The sequence below is a fragment of the Lactuca sativa genome, chromosome 1, assembly GCF_002870075.4.
Source record: "Lactuca sativa cultivar Salinas chromosome 1, Lsat_Salinas_v11, whole genome shotgun sequence".
NCBI classification, from domain to species: domain Eukaryota; kingdom Viridiplantae; phylum Streptophyta; class Magnoliopsida; order Asterales; family Asteraceae; genus Lactuca; species Lactuca sativa.
The window spans coordinates 131,775,290-131,802,758 of NC_056623.2; the positions used below are offsets into that span (position 1 = coordinate 131,775,290).

The 27,469-nt window shown below is 34.9% G+C and overlaps 3 protein-coding genes across 3 annotated transcripts; 2 read left to right on the plus strand and 1 right to left on the minus strand.

Moving 5' to 3' along the window:
- The first annotated feature begins 12,442 nt into the window (after positions 1 to 12,442).
- On the plus strand, positions 12,443 to 13,540 carry LOC128128730 (uncharacterized). Its single transcript, XM_052767559.1, has 2 exons — positions 12,443 to 12,731; positions 12,815 to 13,540. Exons 1-2 carry the CDS (start codon positions 12,497 to 12,499, stop codon positions 13,426 to 13,428), a joined length of 849 nt encoding a protein of 282 aa, XP_052623519.1. The 5' UTR covers positions 12,443 to 12,496; the 3' UTR covers positions 13,429 to 13,540.
- Positions 13,541 to 17,686: 4,146 nt separating this feature from the next.
- On the minus strand, positions 17,687 to 22,791 carry LOC128127866 (uncharacterized). Its single transcript, XM_052766582.1, has 6 exons — positions 22,687 to 22,791; positions 21,346 to 21,944; positions 21,119 to 21,260; positions 20,884 to 21,027; positions 20,432 to 20,803; positions 17,687 to 17,716 (listed from the first exon to the last, which is right to left on the minus strand). Exons 1-6 carry the CDS (start codon positions 22,717 to 22,719, stop codon positions 17,687 to 17,689), a joined length of 1,320 nt encoding a protein of 439 aa, XP_052622542.1. The 5' UTR covers positions 22,720 to 22,791.
- Positions 22,792 to 23,485: 694 nt separating this feature from the next.
- Positions 23,486 to 26,060, plus strand: LOC111909389 (3-oxoacyl-[acyl-carrier-protein] synthase I, chloroplastic). Its single transcript, XM_023905203.3, has 7 exons — positions 23,486 to 23,955; positions 24,021 to 24,452; positions 24,993 to 25,166; positions 25,243 to 25,356; positions 25,439 to 25,540; positions 25,625 to 25,691; positions 25,766 to 26,060. Exons 1-7 carry the CDS (start codon positions 23,500 to 23,502, stop codon positions 25,831 to 25,833), a joined length of 1,413 nt encoding a protein of 470 aa, XP_023760971.1. The 5' UTR covers positions 23,486 to 23,499; the 3' UTR covers positions 25,834 to 26,060.
- Positions 26,061 to 27,469: the final 1,409 nt, after the last annotated feature.

The window sequence follows — 27,469 nt, forward strand, 5'->3', positions numbered from 1 at the left end:
GAAAGTCAATCAATCTTGCCAAGGTATAGAAAAATATTAAAAATTGAATCTTGGCATACAAAAAAACAAAAAAATAATATGTGAAATGTTGTGTACATAGGTGGCTTACTGGCTTCAACAGCATGACATCAATGTAATGATGGCTGCATGTGACACTTTCCATTCAGGGGCAGTCGAACAGCTGGGCGCTCATGCCCGTAGGCTCCAGGTATGCAATTGAAATTGACCTTTTTGTCCTCTGATAATCTTCTTCTTTGATTTCCACCTTTGAATGCGTATATGTATTTTAAATTGGTTTCAGATCCCATCATATATATAATCAAATCAATACTAACAACTGATAACAGGGGCCCCTGTTTGTACTTGTCATGGAATGAAAATGTTAGAGGCTTCAGGTCCTCTCCAAGCTCTCTGATGAACCCACTACATCAATCAATTCATTAAAAAAACAAGCAATACTTTCTATGAAGTATATGAAACTGCATCATTACCCAGTGAAGACGCACAGCAACATGAGAATCTAAAGGGATGCCTCACCATTCATAATACTCATTCCAATTACTTAACTTATTTGTTAATATAGACAAAGGCCCTGCATTTTGAGTTTGTGTAGAGTAGCTTTCAAAAGTAATTATAAAGGATCTGAAACCAAACCAATGGAATTTTACACCAATACCTTTACAGGGGCATAATTTACTTGAGAGATTTCAGCGCTTATCATACCTTCCAATTAAATGAATAAACAATGAGATTCCGTGTGTAATTTAATCACATGTGTATTGAAACATTGGGAGAAAATAAGGATAAAAAAGGAACCTCAAATGATCCAAGGAAGTAATCAAAGTCGTACAGATACATGAGAGGTAAAAATTAAGGTGTGAGAATATGATTACCTAGAAACATAGACGATGGCAACACGGTGGGTCTGGGTGACTGGGATGGTTCCGGTCTTCATGTAGCCATTTTTGTGTAATATCTAAGATTGTTGAGTTCTTTTCCATGAACCGTTCTCACCAATTACCACCACTACTGGATTCCGATACACTGTTTCCAATATATTTTTCTTCAAACGAATGAAGTCGGAGGTTCAACATTGAAATTGATTTGAACAACAAGAACTAGGGTTTTGGGTCGATTTGATTTTGAAAGAAATGGGATAATAAAAACAAGAAGCGTCGACATCTGCAATCCATTTTGAGGCGTTGGAAGCAGGAGGAGGTATGGTTTCATCAATTTTGACTGTGGTGGTGTTGGAATAGATCGTGACAATGGTGTTGGTGTTGTTAATGGAGAAGGCGAGACGAGAAGGAGGATGATAGAGATGCGATAAAACCTGGTGGAGAAGGAGAGACGAGAAGGTGGAGGTGTCGATTAGGGCTTGTTTAATTGGTAGTTTCAATTGACGGTTGATGAATTGTAGTTTTTAATCGGCACAGTTTGAGGCTAGAAAAGGCATCGAGGGTTGAACGCAGTGGATGTGGGTGAGGGGTAGATGAAAGGGAGAAGAAGGCGGGGGTTTAAAAAATTTGGGGATTTCATTTTCCCTCTAAGACGAAGGAGACGCGCGTTTCTTAAAAAAAATATAAAGCGACATTCACAAAGGACGCACGTTTTAGATAAAGTGCCCTCCGTGTTTTTAATTTTTTTACATGAGACATTAATTTAAGGGCACACAGTAATGCGTGACCTAAATCCTTAAAATTTTTGAATAGATGACTCTTTTTTAATGTCACTCTCTTTTGCGTAACATAGATCAATGAGTGTCGTAATTTGCGCGTCGTAAAAGGCTGTTTTTCTAGTAGTGTGGTTGAGGGGCCTGGGGTTTTCCATCCCGATGGATGATTGGATCCATAGTATGCTATTTGTTATTATATGTGTATTGTTGTTAGTATGGGTATTTTGAGGGTAACTCACTAAGCCTTCAAGCTTACATTTATCGATTATTGTTTCAGGTACAACGGATGACCGCGGTAAGGTGAAGGTGTGACTGTACACTTCCTCGATTTATGATTATGATTTTTGGGATATCTGATATGAAACTATTTTGAAAACACTTTGTAATAATAAATGGTTTTTAAATGTTTTAAGTAGTTTTAAATTTTCATGAATTCTTATGGATGTTACAAGTTGGTATTAGAGCCTAGGTACGAGTGAATTGGAGGAACACTCGTGTGAATCCAGTCTCAAATCAAGGAAAGGATTTTCAAAATGATTTTCAAATGGTTTTTCAAAATAATAAACAAGGATGCAAGTGTATGATCAGCTGGAGCCAGTAAGTAGATCCCAAAATACTATACAGTTATTTGATACTGTGATATATTAGAACAACATGCTAGTACTAGGCTAGGGATCTACACGAAACACATGATAGAATTGCCTGATTATATCATGCCTGATAGCCTAGGGTTTTCCTTATATGAAACTGACATCATTATTGTAGTTGTTTAGTGTATGCATCACGACCGTACATAATTAAGCTCTTATAGCTTGAGAATGTTTGGTTTAACCTTATCTTCTATTCTTGTATGGTTAAGGGCTTAGGGTAGGATCAAGTATTCGAAAGTCTATAGGGTCCATCATTATGTATGACTAGCATACACTAGATATGCAACCCTTGCTGAGACAGCTGCCGTAGTAGCTACAACGGCTGTAACAACCACAGGGGGAGGAGCTGGTCAGGCTTTTCAGTACAGGGACTTCAATACAGGAAGCCCCCTACTTTTGACGAGGCTCAGGACTCAGGACGAAGCCTATGGTACGAGGGGCGTACTCCATCTCGTATTGATGGGGTCCTGAGTCCCATCAAAAGTAGGGACTTCGTGTTGTCGAAGTCCGGGTACTGAAAAGCTCGGCCAGCTTCTCCCCCTTCTACTGTTATAGCCGTGGTAGCTGCTGCGGCAACCGTCTCAACTAGGGCTACATATCTGTCATCAAAATACTCCATTATAGTTGTGTTAATAGACCCAAACATCTCAGGGATCTTACCCTAAACAATCTCGACCACCTCCTCACGGATGATCTCCCTGACACAATCCTCTAGTCATTGTTGGCCCATCCTGGCTGATAATCTCGAGCTCTGTCGGAGCACCCTGATCGCCCTGCCCTGATCCCGATTCGGATCCCGTCACAAAACGCCTCGTAACCACCATTCTAAAAATATATTAGAAAGATATCAGATAATCCACATAATAACAGGGAACCGACTCCTAACTAAACCCTAGGGGTTGTGACTTCCTTGCTACACGTATGGGTCCTATGCTTTCAGTAGTATGGGCCCATACTACCTTCCACACCTACCAATATTTATCTCAAGTATCATCACAACACCCTAACAATATATATATATATATATATATATATATATATATATATATATATATATATATATATATATATATATATATATATGCATGGTGGTCACTCATTCCTCACTCCTAGAGGAAAGCTAACCATCTCATAACTGACCTACCAGCCCGACACAACCCACCCATGAAACTTCCACCAACCCTGCAACACTCCTGTATGCTAGCCATATATAATGCTGGACCCTATAGACTTTCGAATATCTGATCCTACCCTAAGCCCTACATTAAACAAGAACAGGAAATAAGGCCAAACCAAACATTCTCAGGCCATAAGATCTTAATTATGTACAGTCATGATGCTTACACAAGCAAATACAGTAATGATGTCAGTTTTATATAAGGAAACCCTAGGCTATCAGGCATCATGTAATCAGACAATTCTATCATGCAATTCTTGAAGATCCCTAGTCTAGTACTAGCATGTTGTTCTAACATATCACAATATCAAATAACCGTATGATATTTTGGGGTCTACTTACTGGCTCCGACTAATAGTACACCCTGCATCCTACTTTGATATTTTGAAAATCATTTTGAAAATGGTTTCCTTAGTTTGAGATTGGATTCACACAAGTGTTCCTCCAATTCACTCAAACCAAGGCTCTGATACCAACTTGTAACATCCATAAATATCATGTCAAATTTAAACTTTTTCAAAACCATTCATTATTACAAAACTTGTTTTAAAAATAGTATAATATTAGAGTATCCAAGAAACAAGTAATAAACATGAGGAGCTATATGATCACTCCATTTCCTTCCCGCGATCATCTGATGTACCTGAAACAAAAACTACAAATGTAAGCCAAAGCTTAGTGAGTTTCCCCAAAATACCGATACACTGCACATAACACATATACAAATAATAACAGCATGTAATGGGTTCACAACTCTATAGACTGGAATACCCCCTGGGCCCACAGTGTGAGTATGGCTTGCCTTTTGGGCCCACAACTCAAATTTTGCCTGCCTCTGAGCCCACAACATAAGTATGGTTTGCTTTCGAGCCCGCAACTTATGACTATCTTGCCCCCTGCAGTCGTAAGACTGAAACATAACTAATCTACCCTCAGTATGAGTCTGGAATACCACTCGGTCCTCATCTCGTCTCTGGCATGCTAATGAGTCCTCAGTATGAGTCTAGTATGCCTTCCCAACCCTCAACTAATATCTAGCATACTCTAAAGTTTGTTGGTTACTATACGAGGCAATGCAACCTCAACCTTACCCACAGAACATGTCTACATATACAACTAATTGTGCATACAAATAATCAAACGATAACACAGGTAGTCCTATAGATCTACCTAACCGGCATGGCAACTAGCTTGCATAACTATCTCATACTAAAACATCATCAAAAAACTGGGATATCAAATCCAATGGGGCGGCCTTGGTGCCTTAGACCTCTTAATATAGTGATGATAAGTCACCTCTTAACTGTCGAATAGAAGTGATAAATCAAACTCTCGAACCATAGCCACGAACTCCACCACCTATATTTATCATAAGACTTTTTCCATAAATTCCAATTTACCAAAATACCCAGAAGTCAACTAGTCAACCCCTGGTCAAAGTTCAAGTCAATGGTCGAGGTTAACTTTCCATGTTGACCCGACTCATTGAGTGCAGTTCATTGAATCGACGAGTCCTTACTGAACTCGAGAAATCATGAAATCCCCAGTTGACTCGTTGAGTTTCCCTGAAATACGCCGAGTTCATGCATGTCCAAATCTCGGGGAAACCCTAGTTGACTCGCCGAGTCCATGCAAAAGAACTTGCACAACAATCTTCATTGGACTCGCTGAGTTGGCCATGTAACTCGTCGAGTCCCTTCAGTGCTTTCTCCATTCAGATGCTTTTTAAGCCAATTGCAGATCAAGCTTCCCAAGGCATGTTTATCACGTAAAGTTTCAAACTTTACGTGCATGTAAGGCTCTAAAGGCTTAGAACGTCAAATCCAAGCTTGTAATGGGTTTTAACTCTCAAGAGAAGGTTTTATCTTGCTAAAGTTGGAGACTTTATAGACATAGAGACCGAGGTAAATTCAGATCTGAAGTTGCAACTTCATATCCTAGCCCATACCCAAGATGGCTAACAGAAATATGCTAGAAATTCCCTAATCTTTAACATAATGAGATCTAAAAGGGAAGAAGGTCAAGGTAACGACTTGTTACCTTGAAACGGATGTCAAGAAGCAGAAGAGTCAAATCCACTAGCTCCTCTTGCACTACTCCTCTTATACTTCAAGTCTTCTCCTTGCAAAACACCTTCCAAGCTTGAAAATCACACAAGAATGGAGCACACACACAAATTAGGGTTTCTGGACTCGTAAGGGGCTATAAGGGAGGCTAATGACCCTTTAAATAGGGTGCAAAACCTCGGAAGTTAGGGTTTCATCCTCTAGCTCCAACTCGTCGAGTCATGTCTCCGACTCATCGAGTTGGTCATTTAAAACATGTGGCCTCAAAAGTTCCTACTCGACGAGTCAGGGCATCAACTCGTTGAGTAGACCTTTCAATTTGAAAAATAAAGCTGTAAAACTTAATACCTAAGAGTCGGGGTGTTACATACACCACAACAAAATGGAAGAGTAGAAAGAAAACATAGTCATATTTTAAATGTTGCAAGAGCTCTCTTAATGCAAGCAAAATTACCTATTGATTTTTGGGGAGAAGCAGTCCTCACTGCTGCTCACTTAATAAACCGAAGTCCATCACTTTTAAAACAAAAAACGCCCCATGAGATTGCTTTTTCCTCGTTACCTTCATATAACTCTCTCAAAATTTTTGGGTGTTTGTGTTTCGCCCATAACCAACGAGCTAAAAATGATAAGTTCAGTAGTAGAAGTCGAAAATGCATCTTTATGGGTTACCCCTTTGGAAAAAAAGATGGAAACTGTTTGATTTGGACACCATAGAATTTTTTGTATCCTGTGACGTTAAATTTTTTGAGGACATCTTTCCATATTCTGATATGCATGACATCGCAAACAATAAAGATGCCACCATTGAAGAAATATATCCTAGTTATAATGATTAGATATATGGAGAGGAACCATTATCCGTTAAACCCAGCCTAATCATGAAGTGCATACCAACAACTTCTCTCCGGGTACTCCTTTGGTTAGTAGTAGCGAAGAACCATTCTCTTCATCTTCGGTTCCAATAGTGACGCCTCCTGAACCTTCTGTGACTCCACTGGAACAAATGGGTCATGGCCACAGGGAAAAATTCCTCTATGTTCTACTCGATAACTTTATTTTTTTTCTACTCAAAGACATTGTCTCTCACACATCTGCAATTAAAAGTCCATCCTCCTCTACACCGTCTCCACAGTCCTCTAAAGGTATACTATATCTTATCACACATTATATAAATTGTGACAAAATTTCTCTTAGTTATCAACATTTTATTGTAGCCGTGACCTCGGGTCAGGAACCTTGCACTTTCAAGGAAACCATGAAACACGATGGTTGGAAAAATTCTATGAAAAATGAAATTGGAGCATTATAGGAGAATGGTACTTGGACGTTGGAACCTTTACCACCAGGTAAACGAGCATTGGGCAGCCGGTGGGTTTATAAAATCAAGTATTTGTCCAACGAAGAAATTGAACAACTTAAATCTCGTTTAGTGGTGTACGGAAATTATCAAGAGGAGGGTGTAGATTATATAGAGACGTTTTCTCCTGTCTCCTAGATGACCACTGTCCGGGTATTTTTGGCGGTAGCAGCTTCTAAACAGTGGGAACTTCATCAGATGGATGTACATAACACGTTCCTACACGAGGATCTTCAAGAAGAAGTGTACATGCGGCCTCTGTCGGGTTTCAAAGGCTCTAATCCAAACCTTGTTTGCCAACTTCGTAAGTCCTTGTACGGATTAAAACAAGCCCCGCGCTGCAGGTTTGCCAAATTGGTGACAACACTCAAAAATATGGTTTTCGCCAATCCTATTTCGATTACTCTTTATTTACTTATGTTCGTGGGGATGTTCGACTATATGTGTTGGTGTATGTCGATGACTTGATCATCTCTGGTAACAATCCTAATGCAATCTGGTCATTTAAGGAATACTTGTGTAGTTGTTTTAAAATGAAGGACCTTGGAGCCCTCAAATACTTCCTCGACATTGAAGTTGCTAGAAGTCCAGCTGGTCTTTTCTTGTGCCAACGCAAGTATACGAGTTCGACATTTGTGGAAGAAACTGGATTGTTGGGAGCTAAACCATCTGCCATTCCCATTCAACATAATCACAAATTGGGGTTGGCTACAGGTGCCAAATTTTTTGATTCAGAGGCTTAGTTGGACGATTGATTTATTTAGCCGTTATGCGTCCAGATCTTGCCTATTCTGTGCATGTATTGTCTCAGTTTATGCAGATCCCTCAGGTAGAACATTGGGAGGCAGCTTTGCGAGTTGTTCGATATTTGAAAGGTACACCGGGTCAAGGAATTTTATTAAAAGCTACACCCAACTTGACCCTGAAGGGGTGGTGTGACTCGGACTGGGCTTCTTGCCCAGTCACAAGGAGATCATTGTCAAGATGGATTGTGTACCTAGGTGGTTCCCAAATTGCATGGAAAACAAAGAAGCAGCCCACCGTGTTGCGTTCCTCTGTTGAAGCGGAATATCGTTCTATGGCTGCCATTACTTGTGAAGTCAAGTGGCTGAAGGGGTTGTTGACATGTTTTGGTATTAAACATTTGCCACCTGTTACTCTTTACTGTGATAGTGAATCTGCTATCCAACTTGCTAAAAACCTGTTGTTCCATGAACGCACGAAGCACATAGAAGTAGACTGTCACTTCGTTCGAGATGCGATTGTTGATGGTCTTATTGTTCCTGTCTATGTTCACACGAAACTTCAACCGGTTGACATTCTTACGAAGGCTCTTGGTAAGAACATGTTCGATAATCTAGTGCTCATGTTGGGCATTTTTGATCCCCATGCTCCAACTAATTGAGGGGGGGGGGGGATGTCAGAGCACACATGTTTAGCTTGGTTCAACTTGTTTAGAGTTTATCTCTTTAGTTTGTTTTATCTCTTTGTTTTTAAAATTGTTTTCGATAGATGTTAGCTCCTAATGGAGTAGACACATGGAAACTGGATCTGGACGTGGAACTTCTTAAAAAGGGAGTTGTTGGTGTAGTTTCAAAAAGAAACTTTTTTTGTTAAAATTGAGGTAGATTTTTTATACAGATTAAAAGATGTTGAAACTTAATATAAAGTCAAAATCGCAATTGTAGTTTCTCTTTTATACATTTATGGTGGATATGATTAAGATTCTCCCAACAACTGTTCGCAAACATTTCGATGCTAATTTTTATGTGAGGATCAAAAAGAAACTATTTTGTTAATGTTGCCATTGATTTTTTTTTTTTAATTATAGTTCAGTAATTAAATCGAAAAAAAAAAACAATAGTTTAGTAGCTAAAAGCCTGAAACACTCAATATGTTGTGTTTTTTTTGTATTGCTTGTGATGTCAAAACTCAAAAGTAGATAATCTACTTAAAATTAGAAACTTTTTTAACAGTCATAACATGTTAAGTATAAATTATGAATTACAAAGCTAAACAGTACGAAATGAAGATATCTAACAAAAACTTACTTTCCTTCACAGATTTAAAAAGTTGAGGATGGAATGATTGCCGAAGTGTAAGCCCTTACCATGTTTTTACTAACTTTTAGTTTCTTAGTCAATCAAAAACATGATATGTTTCATTTTTTCCTTTATCATTTACCTTTTCCCTGAAATCGATTTTATAGGAAATCAATCCTTTTTGTATTACTTCAGGTGTGCTATCGATGGATCAAGGAAAGGAGGTGTGAATGTGGTGTTTGTATGTTATTTTTCCAAATATTGGTCTTATTGATGTTGTGCTACGACTCATACGACTGATGTTAGTTTTCCACTCCTAATTTTATGTGTGTGTCACGTCAGTGAACTTTTATTGTTTTTTTAAATACCAATGTAGTTTTATTCATTTGTTTATAATGGATTTCTACTTTGATGTTGACTATATTAAAGCATATATATATATATATATATATATATATATATATATATATATATATATATATATATATATGTTATTTTGTTTTTTCACTATCTATTGTGTGCATGTATGACTGATTCTGAACCAATCATTTTAGTTATTTTAAGAAAGTATTTAATGCATATTACATGTTGAAGATATAATAGGTATTAATTACATCTTCAGCATTTAATATACATTAATTACTTTCTTAAAATAATTAAAATGATTGGTCCAGAATCAATCATACGGGCAAACAATAGATTGTAAAAACATTTGAACCTATATATATATATATATATATATATATATATATATATATATATATATATAACTTTCTGCACTTCTTACATTATTATTTGTAATTCTGTGATATATCTAAATCATACCATTTATATTGCAATTACTTTCCAGTTAATATGCTTTCAAAAGTGGTGAACACCTCAATAATTATTTTATCTGGATGTTTTAATCATATATCTATATTTACATACCAATAACTTTAATAGATATTATATATTACATTTTAATACTATAACTATAATTACATAATAATAACTCATATATATATATATCACTTAAAGGAGAAAATGTATGTGGATGGTCTTATACTCTTATGTCAATCTGGGCTTGCAAAAAATTGACATATTGCAATTTAAATTGACAGATGCGATAGAGAAGGTTTTAATAACATCACACTAATTATAAAAGTTGTAAAAGTCATTGAAAAAAGAGAAAATGACAAAAATAGCCAATTACACTAATTGCATTACAAAAATAGCCAAAAAAAATCGGGATTGCATATTTAGCCACCCATTTCGCAGATGAGAAGGCCCCATCTGCGAAATGGGCATCTCATCTGCGAATGTACAAGTGCCTGAAGCACAGTTGTGCTTCAGGCACTTGTACATTCGCATATGAGATTTTTTTTTTTTTTTAATATTTTTCGGTATAAATAGGGGTAATTTCGCAGATGGAATAGGTCCCATCTGCGAAATACTCTGATCCTATCTGCGAAATGATGATTTTTTTTTTTTTTTTTTTTTTTTTTTTTTAAGGTTGACTACGAAATGAATTGGTTTGACTACGAAATGGGCTTTGCTATATAAAAATTTTTGTAGAAAAAATATCATTTTGGTTGTTATTTGGTTTGTGAAATACTCTCTATCTCTACAATTTGCTCAAAAAATGATTGAATATTTGGTTTGTCTTGTAACCGGTGGGAGATGGCAAGTTAATGGAACTAATCTGGAATACATATGTCCACAGGGAGGTATTTCTGAATTTGCTTTGATATTTTCTGAGTATATTAGTTATAGTGATTTTGTATCTATGGTAAGAAGCAAAATTGGTTTGTTAGACAAATATAGAATTAGTCTTCGTTTCCACCATCCTGAATTAAATTATTATATAGCTATAGTTGAAGACGTGGATGTTAGAATGTTGATAAACGTAATCAAATGTAGTGGAGGAAGGGCTGTGAAAGTGTTTGTGGTGGTTGATGAAGTTGAGGAGGTTAATGGGGGCGGTGAAATTGGAAACGAAGTTGTTGGTAATTTATGCAGTTTTAAAGGGAGCAACGATCCGATAGGTACTTTCAATACTCCTAGTGTACCTCAGTTTCACAGTGTTGCTGAAAATGTTAATGTTAGTTATTCACCTATTCAATATGTGGATCCCGAGAATTACAAGTATGTTGGTGATGATGATGTTGGTACATATCTTAATCATGTTGGTGGTCGTTGTGATGATGTTGCCGAACAAGAAGTTAAACTTATGAATAGGCGTGTGGTAGATAAAACTAAAAAGAAAAAAAATTCAACTCAAAAAAATGAAAAAAATCATGTTTACGGGCATTATGTTGATGTTGGTGATGTATGTTTAGATATAACCGAGCTACAAAGTAATTCCGATAGAGATGAGTTGGGTGATGAAGTTAAAGCTAAGTATCCCGATAACCTTTTTTACGGTATGCCCCCTGTACCAGCATGGCCAGTTGATAATAATGAAGATATCCCAACACAGATGGTAGACATTAATCTTCAAAAGATTCAATGTGAGAGTATATTTAAAAACAAAGAACTTTTAAAGCGGTGTATTGGTAAAAAATGTCTTCGAGAAGGTTTCCAGACGAGGACAAGTAGATCCACCAAATCAAGGTATGAAGCTGTGTGTGTTTCGAAAAATTGTTCTTGGTTACTAAGAGCAAAAGCAATTAAAAATACTGATGGACTTTTCCAAGTGAATAAATTTGTTGATGTACACACATGTTCTTCAACATTGTTGCAACCTAATCATCGACAAGCAAACAAATATGTTTTGGGTGAATATGTTGCTGATGTTTTGGCTGAAGACTATAGTAGAGTTTATCGGGGAAAAGAAATTGTTAATGATATGAATGCTCAATTGAATATCAATATCTCATACCATCAGGCATGGCGTGCGAAACAATATGCATTGTTGTCGTTTAGGGGTACGAAAGAGGATTCTTTTACCAAACTTCCGGCGTATTGTCACAACTTGGCCAAACATAATCCGGGTACTGTCACACATATTAAAACAGATGCTGATGATCGGTTTGAGTTTTTGTACGTCGCACTCGGTTGCTCGGTTAGTATTATCATGTTCTAATTTTTTTTTAATATTTATTTTGGTGTATTTGAATAGATATACAATGTATTGTAGGTACGAGCTTTTGTCAATTTTTGTAAGCCGACCCTAGTAGTAGATGGAGCTCACCTAAAGGGCGAGTTCAAAGGTACCATGCTACTTGCAGTTACTAAGGACGGACAAAATCAAATATTACCGGTTGCATATGGTATATGCAAAAATGAGTGTACTGATTCTTGGACATGGTTTTTTCAAAAACTACGTGATTGCATAGGAAATATGCAGGAGCTTACAATTATATCTGATAGGTCTCCATCTATAGCAACATCCGTTGCCAACATTTTTCCTCACGCTCATCATGGAATATGTGGTGTCCATTTGTATTTCAACATAGTATCTAGATTCGGCAAGAGTAAGACGGTTAAAGGAATTTTTTGGGAGGCGTGTAGGGCGTACACAGTTGATGCTTTTGATGCTGCCATGGATGTTATGAAAAAGACAAAAGAACCAGTATGGGAGTACTTAAAAAGTATAAATCCAGAAACCTGGTCAAGGGCACATTTTAAAGGGAACCGATACAATCTTATGTCGTCCAACAGTGCGGAGTCTATAAATGCATTATCTAGACACGCACGTAAGGTGCCAATACTTATGTTGATTGATTTTTTTCGTGCTACAATGCAACAATGGTGGTTTCAAAGACGTAACTTTGCAGGTATTACGTAAATTTGTAATATTAATGTTTTATTAGTTTCGATGTTATTGATTTTAACTTCTTCATTTTGGCTGTTTTTTTAGCGGAAGCAACAACAACACTTACCCCTTGGGCGGATGAAGTTGTAAAAGAAAACAAGAAAAATTTTACCAAATGGGATGTTCGCATGATCTCAAATACGAAATGCGAGGTCAAAAAGGGGGCACAAAATGTGATTGTTGATTTTCAACATATGACATGTACATGTAGGCATTGGCAACTTGATGGGATACCTTGTGGTCATGTCATAAGATGTTTAACAGTGAACAATTACCAAGACTGCTCGAGGTTTGCATTAAATGCTTACTTTACCGAAACACTGAGGAAAACATATGAGGAATCAATAAACCCTCTGCCGAAGCCATCCGAATGGGAGATCCCCGATGATTTGATGATTGTTAAGCCACCTATAATGGATAAACGTCAGCCAGGCAGGCCAAGAAACACAGACCGCATTCCATCCCAAGGCGAGGGTCCAATTATAAAAGAGTGTTCTACATGTGGTCACCTAGGACACACGAGAAATAATTGTACTGGAAGGGCCTCTGGTAGCAGAGCAGGTCACATAATTTCTACTGCAGAAATGGCATATAATATTGGTGGTTCAGCGGGTTGCTCACAAACCCATAACGCTGATTTTGATATAAAACAACCTTGAAATTAAGAGTAATGACGAGTTGTTAGCTTATTATGTATTGTAATATTTTTATTAACTCTTACAAGACATTGCTATGCTTTCATATTTTAGTTAAGTTTGTTGATTATAACAATGAATGAAGCCTTTATATTATAAAATATAGTTTGCAGATTTATTTTAACAGTTACAACATGTTATTTAAAAAAAACAACAAACGATCATTTGGCAACCTAATCTGTTTCATGATAATATTACAACAACTTTATAACTAATTTTTAAACTCAGGGAACTGCAACGGGTACTTCTCTTTCTCCATTGTTATATAGTCATCCCTAATTCTCATTTTGTCTTCGAAACGATCCTTTTTTACCATAATGTGTATCAATTGCTCATCCTTCTCAGCAAGCCGTTTTTCAGTCGTTTTGATTGCCTTCTTACTCTTTTTTATCCAATCTTTATGCTCTTTGATTTTGTTTTTATTGAGGTCAATCCATTCTTCAGCTTGTTTGCATTCCGAACCTATATCATTAGCAAGTTGAGTGAGAAGTCGGGATGACTCTTTGTCCTCTTCTTGTTGTGCTTCAGCCTTCTTTAATTCTTCAAAATTTTCATGTGACATATATGACCCGGCTGAAGAGGGTGTAAAAAAAGGGTCTACCGAATCACAGTAGTAACAATCTACTTCGTTGCATGAGCAAATTTCGAATTTGTGTGAGGAACTCATAATAAAATCGATGTTGTATTAAACTGGAGCAATAAGTGGTATTTATACATACTAGACAGTAATGAGAAGTCCAACTTTGAAATGACTAGACAGTAATGACAAGTCACTGTAGTAACCTGCACATCCCAGTGGGTCCCTTTAGTGACAAGAGATAAATGACAGTTTGACATGACAAAACACTGCATAAAGCTGAAATTCGTAGTCCAAATATAACCATTTCGTAGTCAAAGTATTATTTCATAGTCTATTTATTTATATAAATAGATGTTTAAGATCTATAAACCAAACACCCAAATCACCTAAACGAAACGAATTCCCATTATTAGAAATGTCGTCGAATGCAGCAAGTTCTTTGAATGAAGTACCTGGTTCCAATTCTGAAAGGCCATGGACGACAAACGAGGTGTTAGTTCTAACACGGTGCTGGCTAAGTGTTAAGGATGGTGAACCGTTACTTGCTCCCCCGCATTGCCTAATTGGTGATGAATGGAGTCGCATCACATCTTTGTTTAACCATGAGATGGGAGAAGGGCAAAAAAGAGAAAAATCAGATGTTGTTACTAAGTGGACGGATGTAAAGGAGGAAGTGACATGGTTCAATCGAGCATGTAGTTATGCGAAACGTAACAATGTTCGTTGTCGTGACGAAGAAGAGTTCTTGGAAGTTGTTACAGAGTTTTACATCTTTGAGCATGAAGGCAGAGACTTCGAATATGAGAAAGTTTGGAAGGTTGTTAGAGATAAACAGTATTTCAAGTAGACCGCTCTAATTTGTGTTAAGAATAAGCCATGGACTTGTGTTTTACGTTAATGCTTTGTTCGTATTATGTTGTTTTTTTCATGTAATTGTTGTGATGTTTTAATGGTTCATGGAATCTTGTTACTAATGTATTCTAATATATTTTGATAACTAATGCAATGGCCATTTATTAACTCAAGTTAATCATACGAGTTTCTCACATAATAAACTAAAATATATATATATATATATATATATATATATATATATATATATATATATATATATATATATATATATATATATATATATATATTAACTCAACTTAATCATACGAGTTTCTCACATACTAAACTAAAATATATTTTAAACATATGAAACACATACGAATTACATACGAAATACATGAAAATAACCTAGTACTCACATAATAAACTAAAATAGATTTTAAACAAACGAAATACATACGAAATACATAAGAAATACATGAAAATAACCTAGTACATGAAAATAACCTAGTACTGAAATAATAAACTAAAATAGATTTTAAACAAACGGGATATATTTCAAAATATTCCAAGGGGCTTCAAACTGGAATTCCAACCCGTTACTTAATGACTTGTATTCCTCCTTAGCAGCTTCCAAGATGACATCCTCAGTAGCATTTAGACGGGCGTCGTCAATTTTGGTATAAAGATCGTTGAATAATAGAACTTCGGTTTTCATTTCATACCATCTTGCTAAGATGTCTAGTTCGTCACGATCGTTTCTTGTAGCCATTCGGTTTGCAGCATTGAAAATATTTGTTAGACGGCTCCAAAACATTGGATCATTCAACTTGCTTGTCTCGTACACATGAATATAAGCATGTGTAAGAACCAAGAACTCTTCATTACTCCATGATATAGAAGTCATTTGGATTGAAACAAAGAGGGTAGAATCTAAAAAACAATATTTGAACAACTATATTGGTTAATTTAATAACGTTTTGCGTGTAACTTAGGGTCAATTTATAGTAGTTTCTACACAAAATCGCAGTTCAAACTTCTAATATGTCTGCAATTCATAGTCAAAATTAACTGACGAATGCAATGTACTATACTTATAACACAACAGATCACTGTTCGAGTTGACAATTCATCCCCAGTTGAATGACAACACAATACATTGTTGTTTGAGTTGACAACTCATTGCACCAGGAAAGTAAGGAGTCTTTTTGTTGTATGTGTCTAGCCGTTACTATTTAATAAACGTCCATTTCTTTTAATGTATGTTGTTCCCTCAATAGCCAATATTTAGAAAGCAATAAAATAAAACCGGGGTACATAAATAACTAACACATAATACGACATAAAAAATAAACTGGGTACATGGATAACTAATACGTAACACAGCAGTAAAATAAAAACGGAGTACATAAAAAACTAATACATAATACTACATAAAACATAAATGTGCTACATGAATAACTACTGCATTGAGGGAGGTAACAGGACCACCGTTTCATTTGGTATTTCCCAATGCTCATATGATGGTATACCATTCACCAACTCAGATCCATATGCAACTCGATACACATAATTAGTGAACTTGTATTCAACCATTCTCTGAATGGACTCAGATGTACGGGTTCTTAGACATGCTATAGCGTGACCACATGGTATACCGCTTTTTTGCCATTTACCACAACTACATACCCTTCGTTCAAGTTGTACGTTGTTGGTGGCAAAAGTGTCATGGACTTCAAATGTATCCCCATACAAACGTTTTGCATTACAATTGTAAGACTTGCTGAGACTTTTTTGAACCTTACTCTCAATGTAAGGGGTCAACCCACCAGACAACCTCCCTGTAAAATTTGATATTTTAATAAAAATAGCAGCACAATAAAAAAAACAAAACATAACAATCTCCCTTACCAGCCAGTTCGGCCCGCTCAGCATACTTTGATTTTATCGACGTGGTGGTTAACTCAATTATCGTTGTTATAGGAAACTCACGTGAGGATATAATTTGCAAAATTTCAGGGACGTCAATCGATTTAACATTGTAACGTATTTTTGGGGAAAATGCTCTTGTCCATTTTGAAATCGGTATATCGTCAAGCCAGTAAATTGGACTCATAAGCAAGGTGCAGAAAGGTGGTTGCCTACATGTACTTTGCAACCTTTCGAAACACAAGTAAAAATCATCAACGCTATATGCATTGCATGACTTCCAAAACAACGATTCGACTTCCGTATTGTTATGTCCGATAGACTCACGTATCTTTCGAGCTATATCTTTAGGACAATATCCATGATAGGAATCCGGGTAGGCACTGTCAACACCAAAGTCTATGTTATCACACATGTTGCTTATGAAACCAACCTCTGTGTCCTCACCTAAACAATCTCTTAACCTCATCATGAACCATCTCCATGATTCTTCACACTGTAAGGTTCCCAAACCAAGTGCTAAGAGTAGTGGCTCATGATTTCCATCTAAAGCCACTGCGAAGTACATTGTTGTCAGAAAGCTCCCAAGAAGGGGTAAATAACCTACATATATCAGCGGTATCATGCACCTAAGGAAGGTACGAATCTACATAAAAACGAAGACATATTAGTGTTATGTAAGAACTAATCGACATAGATTACCATGAAATATTGTATAACTCAATAAAAGAAGTATGTTATACCACGCAACCTAAAGCCACAAAACAGAATTGAAAGCGGTTGTTATCGGTTTTCTTAATGGCTGTGAAGGTATTAGGATTTGTTCTTTGAAGGTTATGCAAGAAAATTGGTAGTTGAGAAAAGGTTCTTTGGCTGTGACTACTCATTTTCAATACCGATAATTGTGCTCTACAATGATCACACAAATGGAATTATAAATAGAAGATATTGTATCTCTACTGATCAAAATTCATAGTTTAACCCTTTAAATTCGTAGTTGAACATTTTGAATTCATAGTCAAACCAGTTCATTTCATAGTCAAATTTCACTGACCGACATGACAATACTACAGAATGTACTTGTCTGCATTTCATAGTTGAACTTTTATGAATTCATAGTCAAACCAGTTTATTTCATAGTCAAAAAGAATTGTCCGTAATATGATTTATTCTATAAATGGGTGTCACTCATTATGAAAAAAATTTAACTGAGAAAGTAACTCCGATTTAAAAGAATAAGAAGGCTAATGGCATACTGCAATTGTGGAGGAGAACGTATCGTTAGGATTTCGGGTACAACTAAAAACCCAGGAAGATTGTTCTACGCTTGCCCGTATTTGGTATCATGTTCTTACCGTCATTCAAATTTAAACCCTCGTGTTTACATGACACAAATTAATTTTCTTACTGTGGATATTAAATTTAACAGGGACCAAAATGCGGGTTTATCAGTTGGGTTGATGAAGAGAAGGACCAATCTTCTATGGTAATAGCTAAAGTAGCTAACGCTAATAAGCTCTTTCAATCAGAAAATAAGAAGTTAAAGATAGCGTTGGTTTGTAGTTGGGTGTTGTTCTTGGCAGTTCTTGTTTACAAGTTGTAAGCTTTTCAATATTGTTTTTATGGTTTTGAAGTTGTTAGGTCAATAAATTGTTGTATTTGTAACGTTAAAACAAATGTTGTGGTCGTTCTTATGTTTTGAATTTATTGATAAGTAATTAGTAGGTCATTAAATTGTGGTAATTGTCGTAACGTTATATTTTTTGTCATCCGTTGAGTAAACTCTAAAGATAAACTAATAATGAAATCCAACATTAATTTGTATATACATTTATATAATCCAACTACAGAGGAGCAAGACTAGACCCCCAAATAATTTTTGCCATCCGGAGACGGAACTCTAAAGCTGCGTTCTTTGGGTCAATAAGAACATGTATTGGTTGACCTGAAACCAATTGCTCCATAAACATACAAAGAAAAACACCGCAATCTCCCAAATGACTACTTTGTTGGGGAACGTTTTCTTCATAAATGAATTGCATATTCAATGGAATCCTTGGGATGTTCCTCCGCGCCCAATACTTAATCTTGTCCAAATAATTTGCCACCCGACGTTCAAATTTGGAAAAGATTCGTTCGGATTGGAATTTTTCATAAGCACGTCTACCAAGACTGTCATAAATATGCACTTCCATTGACGCTAATCGTAGTTCCCCAAATAGCCAATGATTAGGGGATGAATGAATCGGCAATAAGACCTGTATAAGGATCAGAAAATAAAATTATGTTTATTTACATCACAATACAAAAACATCACAATACAAAAACATAACAAAAAAACGATATTATTTTCAATATAAACTATTAAGTTTACCGTATCAACATCCCACCAAGCAACCATGAAGTTAGGGTATGTAGCAATACCAGCCATAAACGCCCTCCAGTCCTGTCCTTCTTCCAAAGCATGAGAAACAAAAAAATTTGGAGGCATTATTGTATGTCGGTCGCTCTCAAACCGTCTCTCCATCAAAAGTCAGTACCAAATGGTTATATGCTGCACACATGATACTTTTGTTATTGACTAAAAAACAATTAACTTTTAAAAGAATTAATTAACAATTTATTTACCGCTGACTCCAACCATCCGTAGTGTGTATGCCCAAACAATGAGCTCCAAAAATCTCTATCTAACACGAAATTAAACAAACGATGCTGCACATCGTATGAATGCAATACATAATTTTGGATGACATCCTCACCGCCTGCTACGTAAGGTTGCAGGCGCAACATGGAGAAGTCATGAGCAACACCAAAAACTGGAGGAGGAACGGGGCATGTTGATTTCGTACCAACCTTCTTTTTTGTTCTTCTTTTTTGTTTCGGTGTCGTGTGCAACTAAAAACAATATTCATATGTTTAAATGTATATCTTTCAGATAATTCACATAAACATAGATAATTCACATAAACATAAAATCATCAGTTTATAAATAAAACGAATATCTCGGTGTAAGGAGTGCATAAAAATTGTGATGGTTTTCGACTCCTAGGTTTATCGGGTGTAACTTCTTTGTCATCATCATCATCATGAAAAAAATCTACATTTCCCGTTATTATTAGTTCGTCTTCATCCGGCACATCATCATCAAATTTGTTCCCTGCATTGTCATTCCTCTCCTCCCACTCCTACATTAAAGATAATACTTTATACTTAATAACGAAATACACATAATTTAATAAGCAATAATATCTAAATAAACAAAATATTAATATAATATTAATGTAACTATAATAACCTCTTTAACTTCACTATAATCGTTTACATCAAACACATCATCATCAAATTTGTTCCCCGCATACTGATTACTCTCCTCCAACACCTACATTAAAAATATAACTTTTTACTTAATAACGAAAGACACTTTATTAAAAAGTAATTATTAAAATCGTAAAGGTAACATCTATAACAACCTTGTCGTTTTGAGTATCACCAAAAACATTTTGAGTTGTATTGTTTTTATTCATCACTTCATCTTGCACAACCTATATTTTCAAATATAAAATATGAACACAGGTATTCATATATGTTAATAAAATTTAATAAATAATGTAGCGTGTAACTAACCTGTTCATCATAATTTCTTTGTGACACTGTCGGTTCCGCAAAAATAATGTCGTTCCAAAATTGTTCATTATTCACTTCTTCATAAAAAACCTCTGTAGGTTTTTGTTGATTCATAAACACATGCTGCTCCAGTGCATGTACCCGTTTCAACAACTCGTCTAGCTTGTGTTTCCCACTGCCCCGACCTCTACCATGAGAGCGACCACTGGACGACATACTAGACGAAGATTCGTCTTGTCTCCTAAAATGGTCCCGTACTGGGGATGGAACTGCTTTCCCTTCACCATATACATACTCTTGAAATGACATATAATAAAAAGATGTCATCTCACCATCACCCGGTAACATGTTTTGTCTTGGTGGTAGCCCCTCCTAAAAAATTAAACATATTAAAAATGCATATAAAACTATAATAATCAACTTTATTAATAATAAACGAATTATTTTTAAACCTGCATCTTTGACCAAATCTTGTTCACGTCAACCCATTTCAATTTTTTTGTTCCGCTCCATCTTTTCATCCGAGGCAAGTCTTTATTTTTTCTCAATGCAAATCCACATGCACGAACAGCCGGAATCATCTCATATATCCATATCTACAATTTTGTACAATAACAGTAATAAAAGTTAAAATTAAAATAAAAAATATAACAATAAAACAATTTAAATATAATAAAATTTTTATACCCTAATTGGAGCAGTAAATCCTGAGACGGAATACTTTAAAGTTTGACCACGCTCAGGAAGTGATAAATAATGATGTATCTTATTCCACGTATCCTCAAGGTCAACATAAGTAAAATCCCATAGATAGCTACCCCAAGCGAAGCTAACAAAACAAAAAAAAACAAAATTGATTATTATATAAATTATAACTTTAATAAAATAGAACTTTTAACGTAAAGAAAATATACCTATTCCAGAGATCCAAATTCTCAGCCAAATAAAACCAATCTTGTGGCACCCGATCGTTAACTTCTTTGCCCAAAAAACCTTCACACAAAATGTATATCAAACATACTCTAACTGCATCAAGGTCGTCAAGTGCTAGGAATGTTTGATTTAAAATTAAACTTTTCAGGTCGCCGATTTTCACCGAACTATTAGTATGGTCCGGAAATAGCCGTTCACGCAGTAAACATCTTTTTTTACTGCTTATTAATTTTTCCGACCCTTTTCTCCCAATGTTTTTTGGATACTCCCCAAAATTGAAGCCGGTAATCAAACAAAACTCTTCCGGCCCATAAACCATTTTGGTATTGCCTACTCGAAAATATAAACGTTTTATTCCATCTGGAGATAAAACAGGGTCCGGCCGGATCTGATGAAGGAACATTTTATGAAACAATAAAGCGTCCCCTTGTAAACGAGGGACATCAATAAAATAGCCAAAGACGGTATTTCTGAAAATAGCACGTCGGGCATCATCTAAAACTTCAAAGACTTCCCATATGTTACCGCCAGAGCCTTTTAGGTTCGCAAAGGCTTTCGTATTCATTAAACTAAAATCATGCTGCAAAAAAAAACACAAAAACAAATTAGATAACTAAAAAATATACTTTTTTTTTAAATATATTACGAACTGCAAATACTTTCTTAATTACTAATATATATATTTCCGATAAAAAACAATAACATACACATATATAAACAATTTTCCAAGTTATACAACAAATATATTTACGATAGATCACAATATCATACATAATTATATAAATATTTTCAACTTAAACATATTTTCAACTTAAACAAATTTTCAACTTAAACGACAAATATATAAACAATTTTTATCTTTCTAATTAAAACTAACATTATATAACCATAACCATATAAACAAAAAAATTTAAAAATAAAACGACAACCAAACTAACAATTTTGCAAGTTATACGACTACTTTATACAAATTTTTCAACTTATACGACAAATAAAAACAATTTCTAACAATATATATACGACAAATTTTCAACTTATAAATGTTATACGACAAATATATATACAGTTTATATAAACAATTATAGGATAAAAATTTACAAGATTTCAGGTTATACAACAACTAAAAAAACTACAAAAATAACAAATTGTAAACATTATCCACGCAGTCTCTACTTGTCTCTACTTGCATTTAAACTTCAAGTATACTAAAAATATACTAAAACTATCAAACACAACAAAATTACCCTTTTTTTAACACTAAATAATACAACAATTGATAAAAAAAAAAATAACTTTAAACATTAAAAGAGTTAAAATCTAACCATATTTGCGGGATTGTTGACATAATCCTCCATTTTCTTCAAAAACTAGCCAAAATTCCGAGAGAAGCCCAAAGTTAGAGAGAGTTTTTGTGTAGAGAATGGTGAAAATGAAAAAAAAAAAAAAAAAAACGTTTTTATACCTTTTAACCACCCATTTCGCAGGTGAGAAGGCCCCATCTGCGAAATGGGCATCTCATCTGCGAAAGTACAAGTGCCTGAAGCACAGCTGTGCTTCAGGCACTTGTACTTTCGCAGATGAGATGCCCATTTCGCAGATGGGGCCTTCTCACCTGCGAAATGGGTGGTTAAATTTGTAATCCCGATTTTTTTTGGCTATTTTTGTAATGCAATTAGTATAATTGGCTATTTTTGTCATTTTCTTGAAAAAAACGACATCCATTAAAGAATATGCTGTGTATTTGGAAAACAAAGTGGGGGTCTACTTATATCCCATTTTTGCAATATATATATATATATATATATATATATATATATATATATATATATATATATATATATATATATATATATATATATATATATATATATATATATAATATAATATGCTGTGTATTTGGAAAACAAAGTGGGGGTCTACTTATATCCCATTTTTGCAATACATATTCATATATATATATATATATATATATATATATATATATATATATATATATATATATATATATATATATATATATATATATATATATATATATATATATATATATATATATATATATATATATATATATATACCATGCATGTGCATGTCCAATCACCATACCCTCTATCTTTATACATCATTTCTAGACAATGGAAGCTCAACATATTATTCAGTTAAAAAATCCCTCCTTGTTCCTATTCCCCAAAACCTCTTTTTCCACAACTGTCAAATCACCATCACGCTTGAGCCGTAGATTCCGCCATGTATTATTAGCTTCCCACCCCTCTGTCGCAGCCCCTAAGCGGGAGAAAGATGCAAAAAAGCGTGTCGTCATTACAGGTATGGGTGTCGTCTCTGTGTTTGGAAATGATGTTGACACATACTACGATCGGCTCTTAGCTGGGGAGAGCGGAATCAGTTTAATAGATAAATTCGATGCATCAATATTCCCAACACGATTCGGTGGCCAGATTCGTGGATTTAAGTCAAATGGGTATATCGATGCCAAAAGTGACTCTAGACTTGATGATTGTCAACGCTATTGCCTTGTTGCTGGGAAAAAAGCTCTTGAAGATGCTGGTATTGGAAGCCACGAACTCCTCAAGGTTTGTAATTTCTTAGTGTTTTTTCATGTATGTATATGTTTTATCGAATATGGGTATACATGCAGATAGATAAGGAACGTGCTGGAGTTCTAGTTGGATCAGGAGGCGGAGGCGTTACAGTATTTTCTGATGGTGTGAGGTGTCTCATAGAGAGAGGTCATAAGAAAATTACACCATTTTTCGCTCCTTATTCTCTATCAAGCATAGCGTCAGCTGTTCTTGCTATGCATGTTGGATTTATGGGACCAAACTACAACATCTCAGCTGCTTGTGCCACAGCCAACGCTTGCTTCTGTGCTGCTGCTAATCATATTCGTTTAGGGAATGCGGACATGATGATTGCTGGTGGGGTGGATGCTCCCTTGATTCCTCTGGAATTGGGTGGTTTTGTTGCATGTAGAGCATTGTCTCGAAGAAACCATGATCCCCAGAGAGCTTCTAGACCATGGGACAAAGAAAGAGATGGGTTTGTTTTGAGCGAAGGGGCTGGTGTTTTGGTAACTTTTCCACCCATGTTTGATGAATTGATCATTTCAAACTGCCCATCTGGTTATATATATGGGAAAATGACTTACAATCCCAACTAAGTTTCGATACTGTTCAAAAAACCTCAATCATGTTTTGTTTGTTCAAGAAAACCTAACGAACTTAACCTTTTGTTTAAAAAAGCCCAACGGAGTTTTCAAATCGTTTAAAAAATCCCAACCATGTTTTGTCTATTCAAAAAGTTAAATTCTTTGGTTTTTTTTCAATAGAGAAAACATGATTTAGGCTTTTTGAACGGTTTAGAAACTTCATTGGTGTTACAAATCATTTTCCCAATATGGTAATAAGCCATGTCATCTGTTTCTCTTCTTTGACTTCCATAGAATTGAACTAAAATGTAACTCCGTTGGGCTTTATTACACAAAAGGTTAAGTTCGTTGGGTTTTATTGAACATACAAAACATAAGTCGGGTTTTTTGAACTTTTTGAAAACTTCGTTGGGCTCCTAAGTCATTTTCCGGTGGATATATATTTATATTCTTTGTTTCAAGGTGATGGAAAGTTTAGACCATGCAATGAGAAGAGGTGCACCCATACTTGCTGAATACTTGGGAGGAGCAGTAAATTGTGATGCATATCATATAACTAATCCGCGACCTGATGGATTCTCGGTTTCATCTTGCATGAAAAGGAGCCTTATAGACGCTGGTGTATCCGCAGAAGAGGTAGTTGATATTTTAGTTTTCATTTTTAGAGAGATTAATACATTATATATTTTAAGTTTTTAACGAAATCTTGTAGGTGAATTACATCAATGCACATGCAACTTCAACCCTGATTGGGGATCTGGCCGAGGTAAATGCTCTAAAGAAGGTGTTTACGAACACTAAAGGGATCAAAATGAACGCAACCAAGGTGAAGAAGCTAATATAGTCCACTTTGATTGTTCAAGTTTCAGTAATGTGTTGACGTTTCTTTTCCTGTTTTTTGTGATCAGTCTATGATTGGACACAGTATGGGAGCATCTGGAGGTTTGGAAGCCATTGCTACAATCAAAGCCATTCAAACAGGATGGTTGCATCCCACCATTAATCAATTTGTATGTGCTTGTTCATTACATTAAATTTTCTTTTCCTTTCATGGTTCCACTTTGATGATCTTTGAATACTCGTTGTAACTGTAGAACCCAGAACCTGCAGTTGAATTCGACACTGTTGCAAATCGAAAGCAACAACATCAAATCAACGTTGGTGAGTTTGTTTTCCCTTCTCCATGGGCCATTTTAATTAATTAGTTCACTTATTCAAACTCTTTTTGGATGCAGCCATCTCAAATTCGTTTGGTTTTGGAGGACAAAACTCAGTAATAGCATTTTCTGCATTCAAACCTTGATATGATCGTATTGAACTTGCACCCGATCTTAATTTAGAGAAACTACATTCCCTGTAGTTCCATACATTTGACCAAATTTTAAAACCGGCAAACGCATCATTACCAAATATAGCAGGTCCATGTGAATATGTTTTTTTTTTTTGTTTTTTGTTAAAGCTGCTCAGATGTCATGAACTCACCGAATTAACAAATAGCAAGTGGAAAAGTATTATGGAAATTTGAAATTGACAAAACACTTTTTTTTTATTGAAATAGCAAATATATTAAATCAAGGCCCAAACCTAACAAGAAGCTAAAGGGTACAAATAAAGATTACAACACAATTAAATGAATTATAGAGAACTAAAGGGGTAGTGCAGCCGCTCTTCCCACTTACACTTTTCCATTTACTCCTTTAACTGTATTAGTAAATATCTGTTGGAACAACCTTTCACACGTCAATATGTATGTACTTTTTTTTAATAATTATATTTAAGTAAATGAAATTTGGAAAAATCAATCCATTGACCATTCATGGTTAATTTAATTTAAAAAATGGGATAGAAAGATGAGTTACAATGCAACCAATCTAAATATAACCTTGAGGTTGATCCACACACAAGATTTTCTTGTCCTTAATTGGTTTTTGCTTCACTAGAGAGCATTCACAGTACTGAATTTCATAAAATTCAACGGATTAACATATTATCTTTCTATATTTCATATAACTTCATAAAAAAATTATAATTAAACTCTATAAAATTCAATACGACATCGTTAAGGACATCCATAATGCATTAAACTCCATAGAGTTCAATAGATTGTCACATCATCTTTTTAAATCCATACAACTTTTATCATTTTTTTTTCCTACAATGTATTGAACTCAGTAAAGTTCAATCTACACACAAGATTTTCATGTCCTTAATTGGTTTATGCTTCACTAGAGAGCATTCACAATATTGAATTTCATAAAATTCAACGGATTAGCATATTATTTTTCTACATTTCATATAACTCCATAAAAAAATTAATTAAACTCTACAAAGTTCAATAGGACATTGCTCAGGACATCCACAATGCATTGACTCCATAAAGTTTAATAAATTGTCACATTATGTTTCTACAATACATACAACTTTTATTATTTTTTTCTTACAATGTATTGAACTCTATAAAGTTCAATATATTTAAGAAATTAAAAACTTTCTTTTTTTCCATTGAAGAGTTCAACGACCATTGAACTCCAAATCAATTGAATGACAATGTGACATTTTACAATGTTAGAGGTTCATTCATTAAACTCACAATGCTCTAAATAAACTTCCACAAAAACCACCTCTCAAAAAACGTTTTCTTTATGGTGCCAAATCAACAATTCAAAATCCTCTAAGTTATTTATCAATAAGTTTATTTACACTACCAAGAAAACACCATTTTCCTACGAAAAACTCTGATGCAAATAATAATATCTGAAAAAACATATGACCAATTAGCGAAAAAAAAAATTCTTCTAAAATTTAATTGAAATTACTTGTCGTGTAAAACAATGATTTTGTTATATATATATATATATATATATATATATATATATATATATATATATATATATATATATATATATATATATATATATATATATATTGACAACACAAAA

What these genes read in the sequence shown, in the direction of transcription:
- LOC128128730 (XM_052767559.1), top strand. Translation starts at nt 12,497, where the DNA reads ATGGATGTTATGAAAAAGACAAAAGAACCAGTATGGGAGTACTTAAAA. An exon ending in TCAAAGACGTAACTTTGCAG is followed by an intron (nt 12,732 to 12,814) that starts GTATTACGTAAA and finishes CTGTTTTTTTAG; the next exon opens with CGGAAGCAACAACAACACTT.
- LOC128127866 (XM_052766582.1), bottom strand. Translation starts at nt 22,719, where the DNA reads ATGGAGGATTATGTCAACAATCCCGCAAATATG. An exon ending in AATTTGGATCTCTGGAATAG is followed by an intron (nt 21,261 to 21,345) that starts GTATATTTTCTT and finishes TTGTTTTGTTAG; the next exon opens with CTTCGCTTGGGGTAGCTATC. An exon ending in GATTTACTGCTCCAATTAGG is followed by an intron (nt 21,028 to 21,118) that starts GTATAAAAATTT and finishes ACAAAATTGTAG; the next exon opens with ATATGGATATATGAGATGAT.
- LOC111909389 (XM_023905203.3), top strand. Translation starts at nt 23,500, where the DNA reads ATGGAAGCTCAACATATTATTCAGTTAAAAAATCCCTCCTTGTTCCTA. An exon ending in GCGAAGGGGCTGGTGTTTTG is followed by an intron (nt 24,453 to 24,992) that starts GTAACTTTTCCA and finishes CTTTGTTTCAAG; the next exon opens with GTGATGGAAAGTTTAGACCA. An exon ending in CTGGTGTATCCGCAGAAGAG is followed by an intron (nt 25,167 to 25,242) that starts GTAGTTGATATT and finishes GAAATCTTGTAG; the next exon opens with GTGAATTACATCAATGCACA.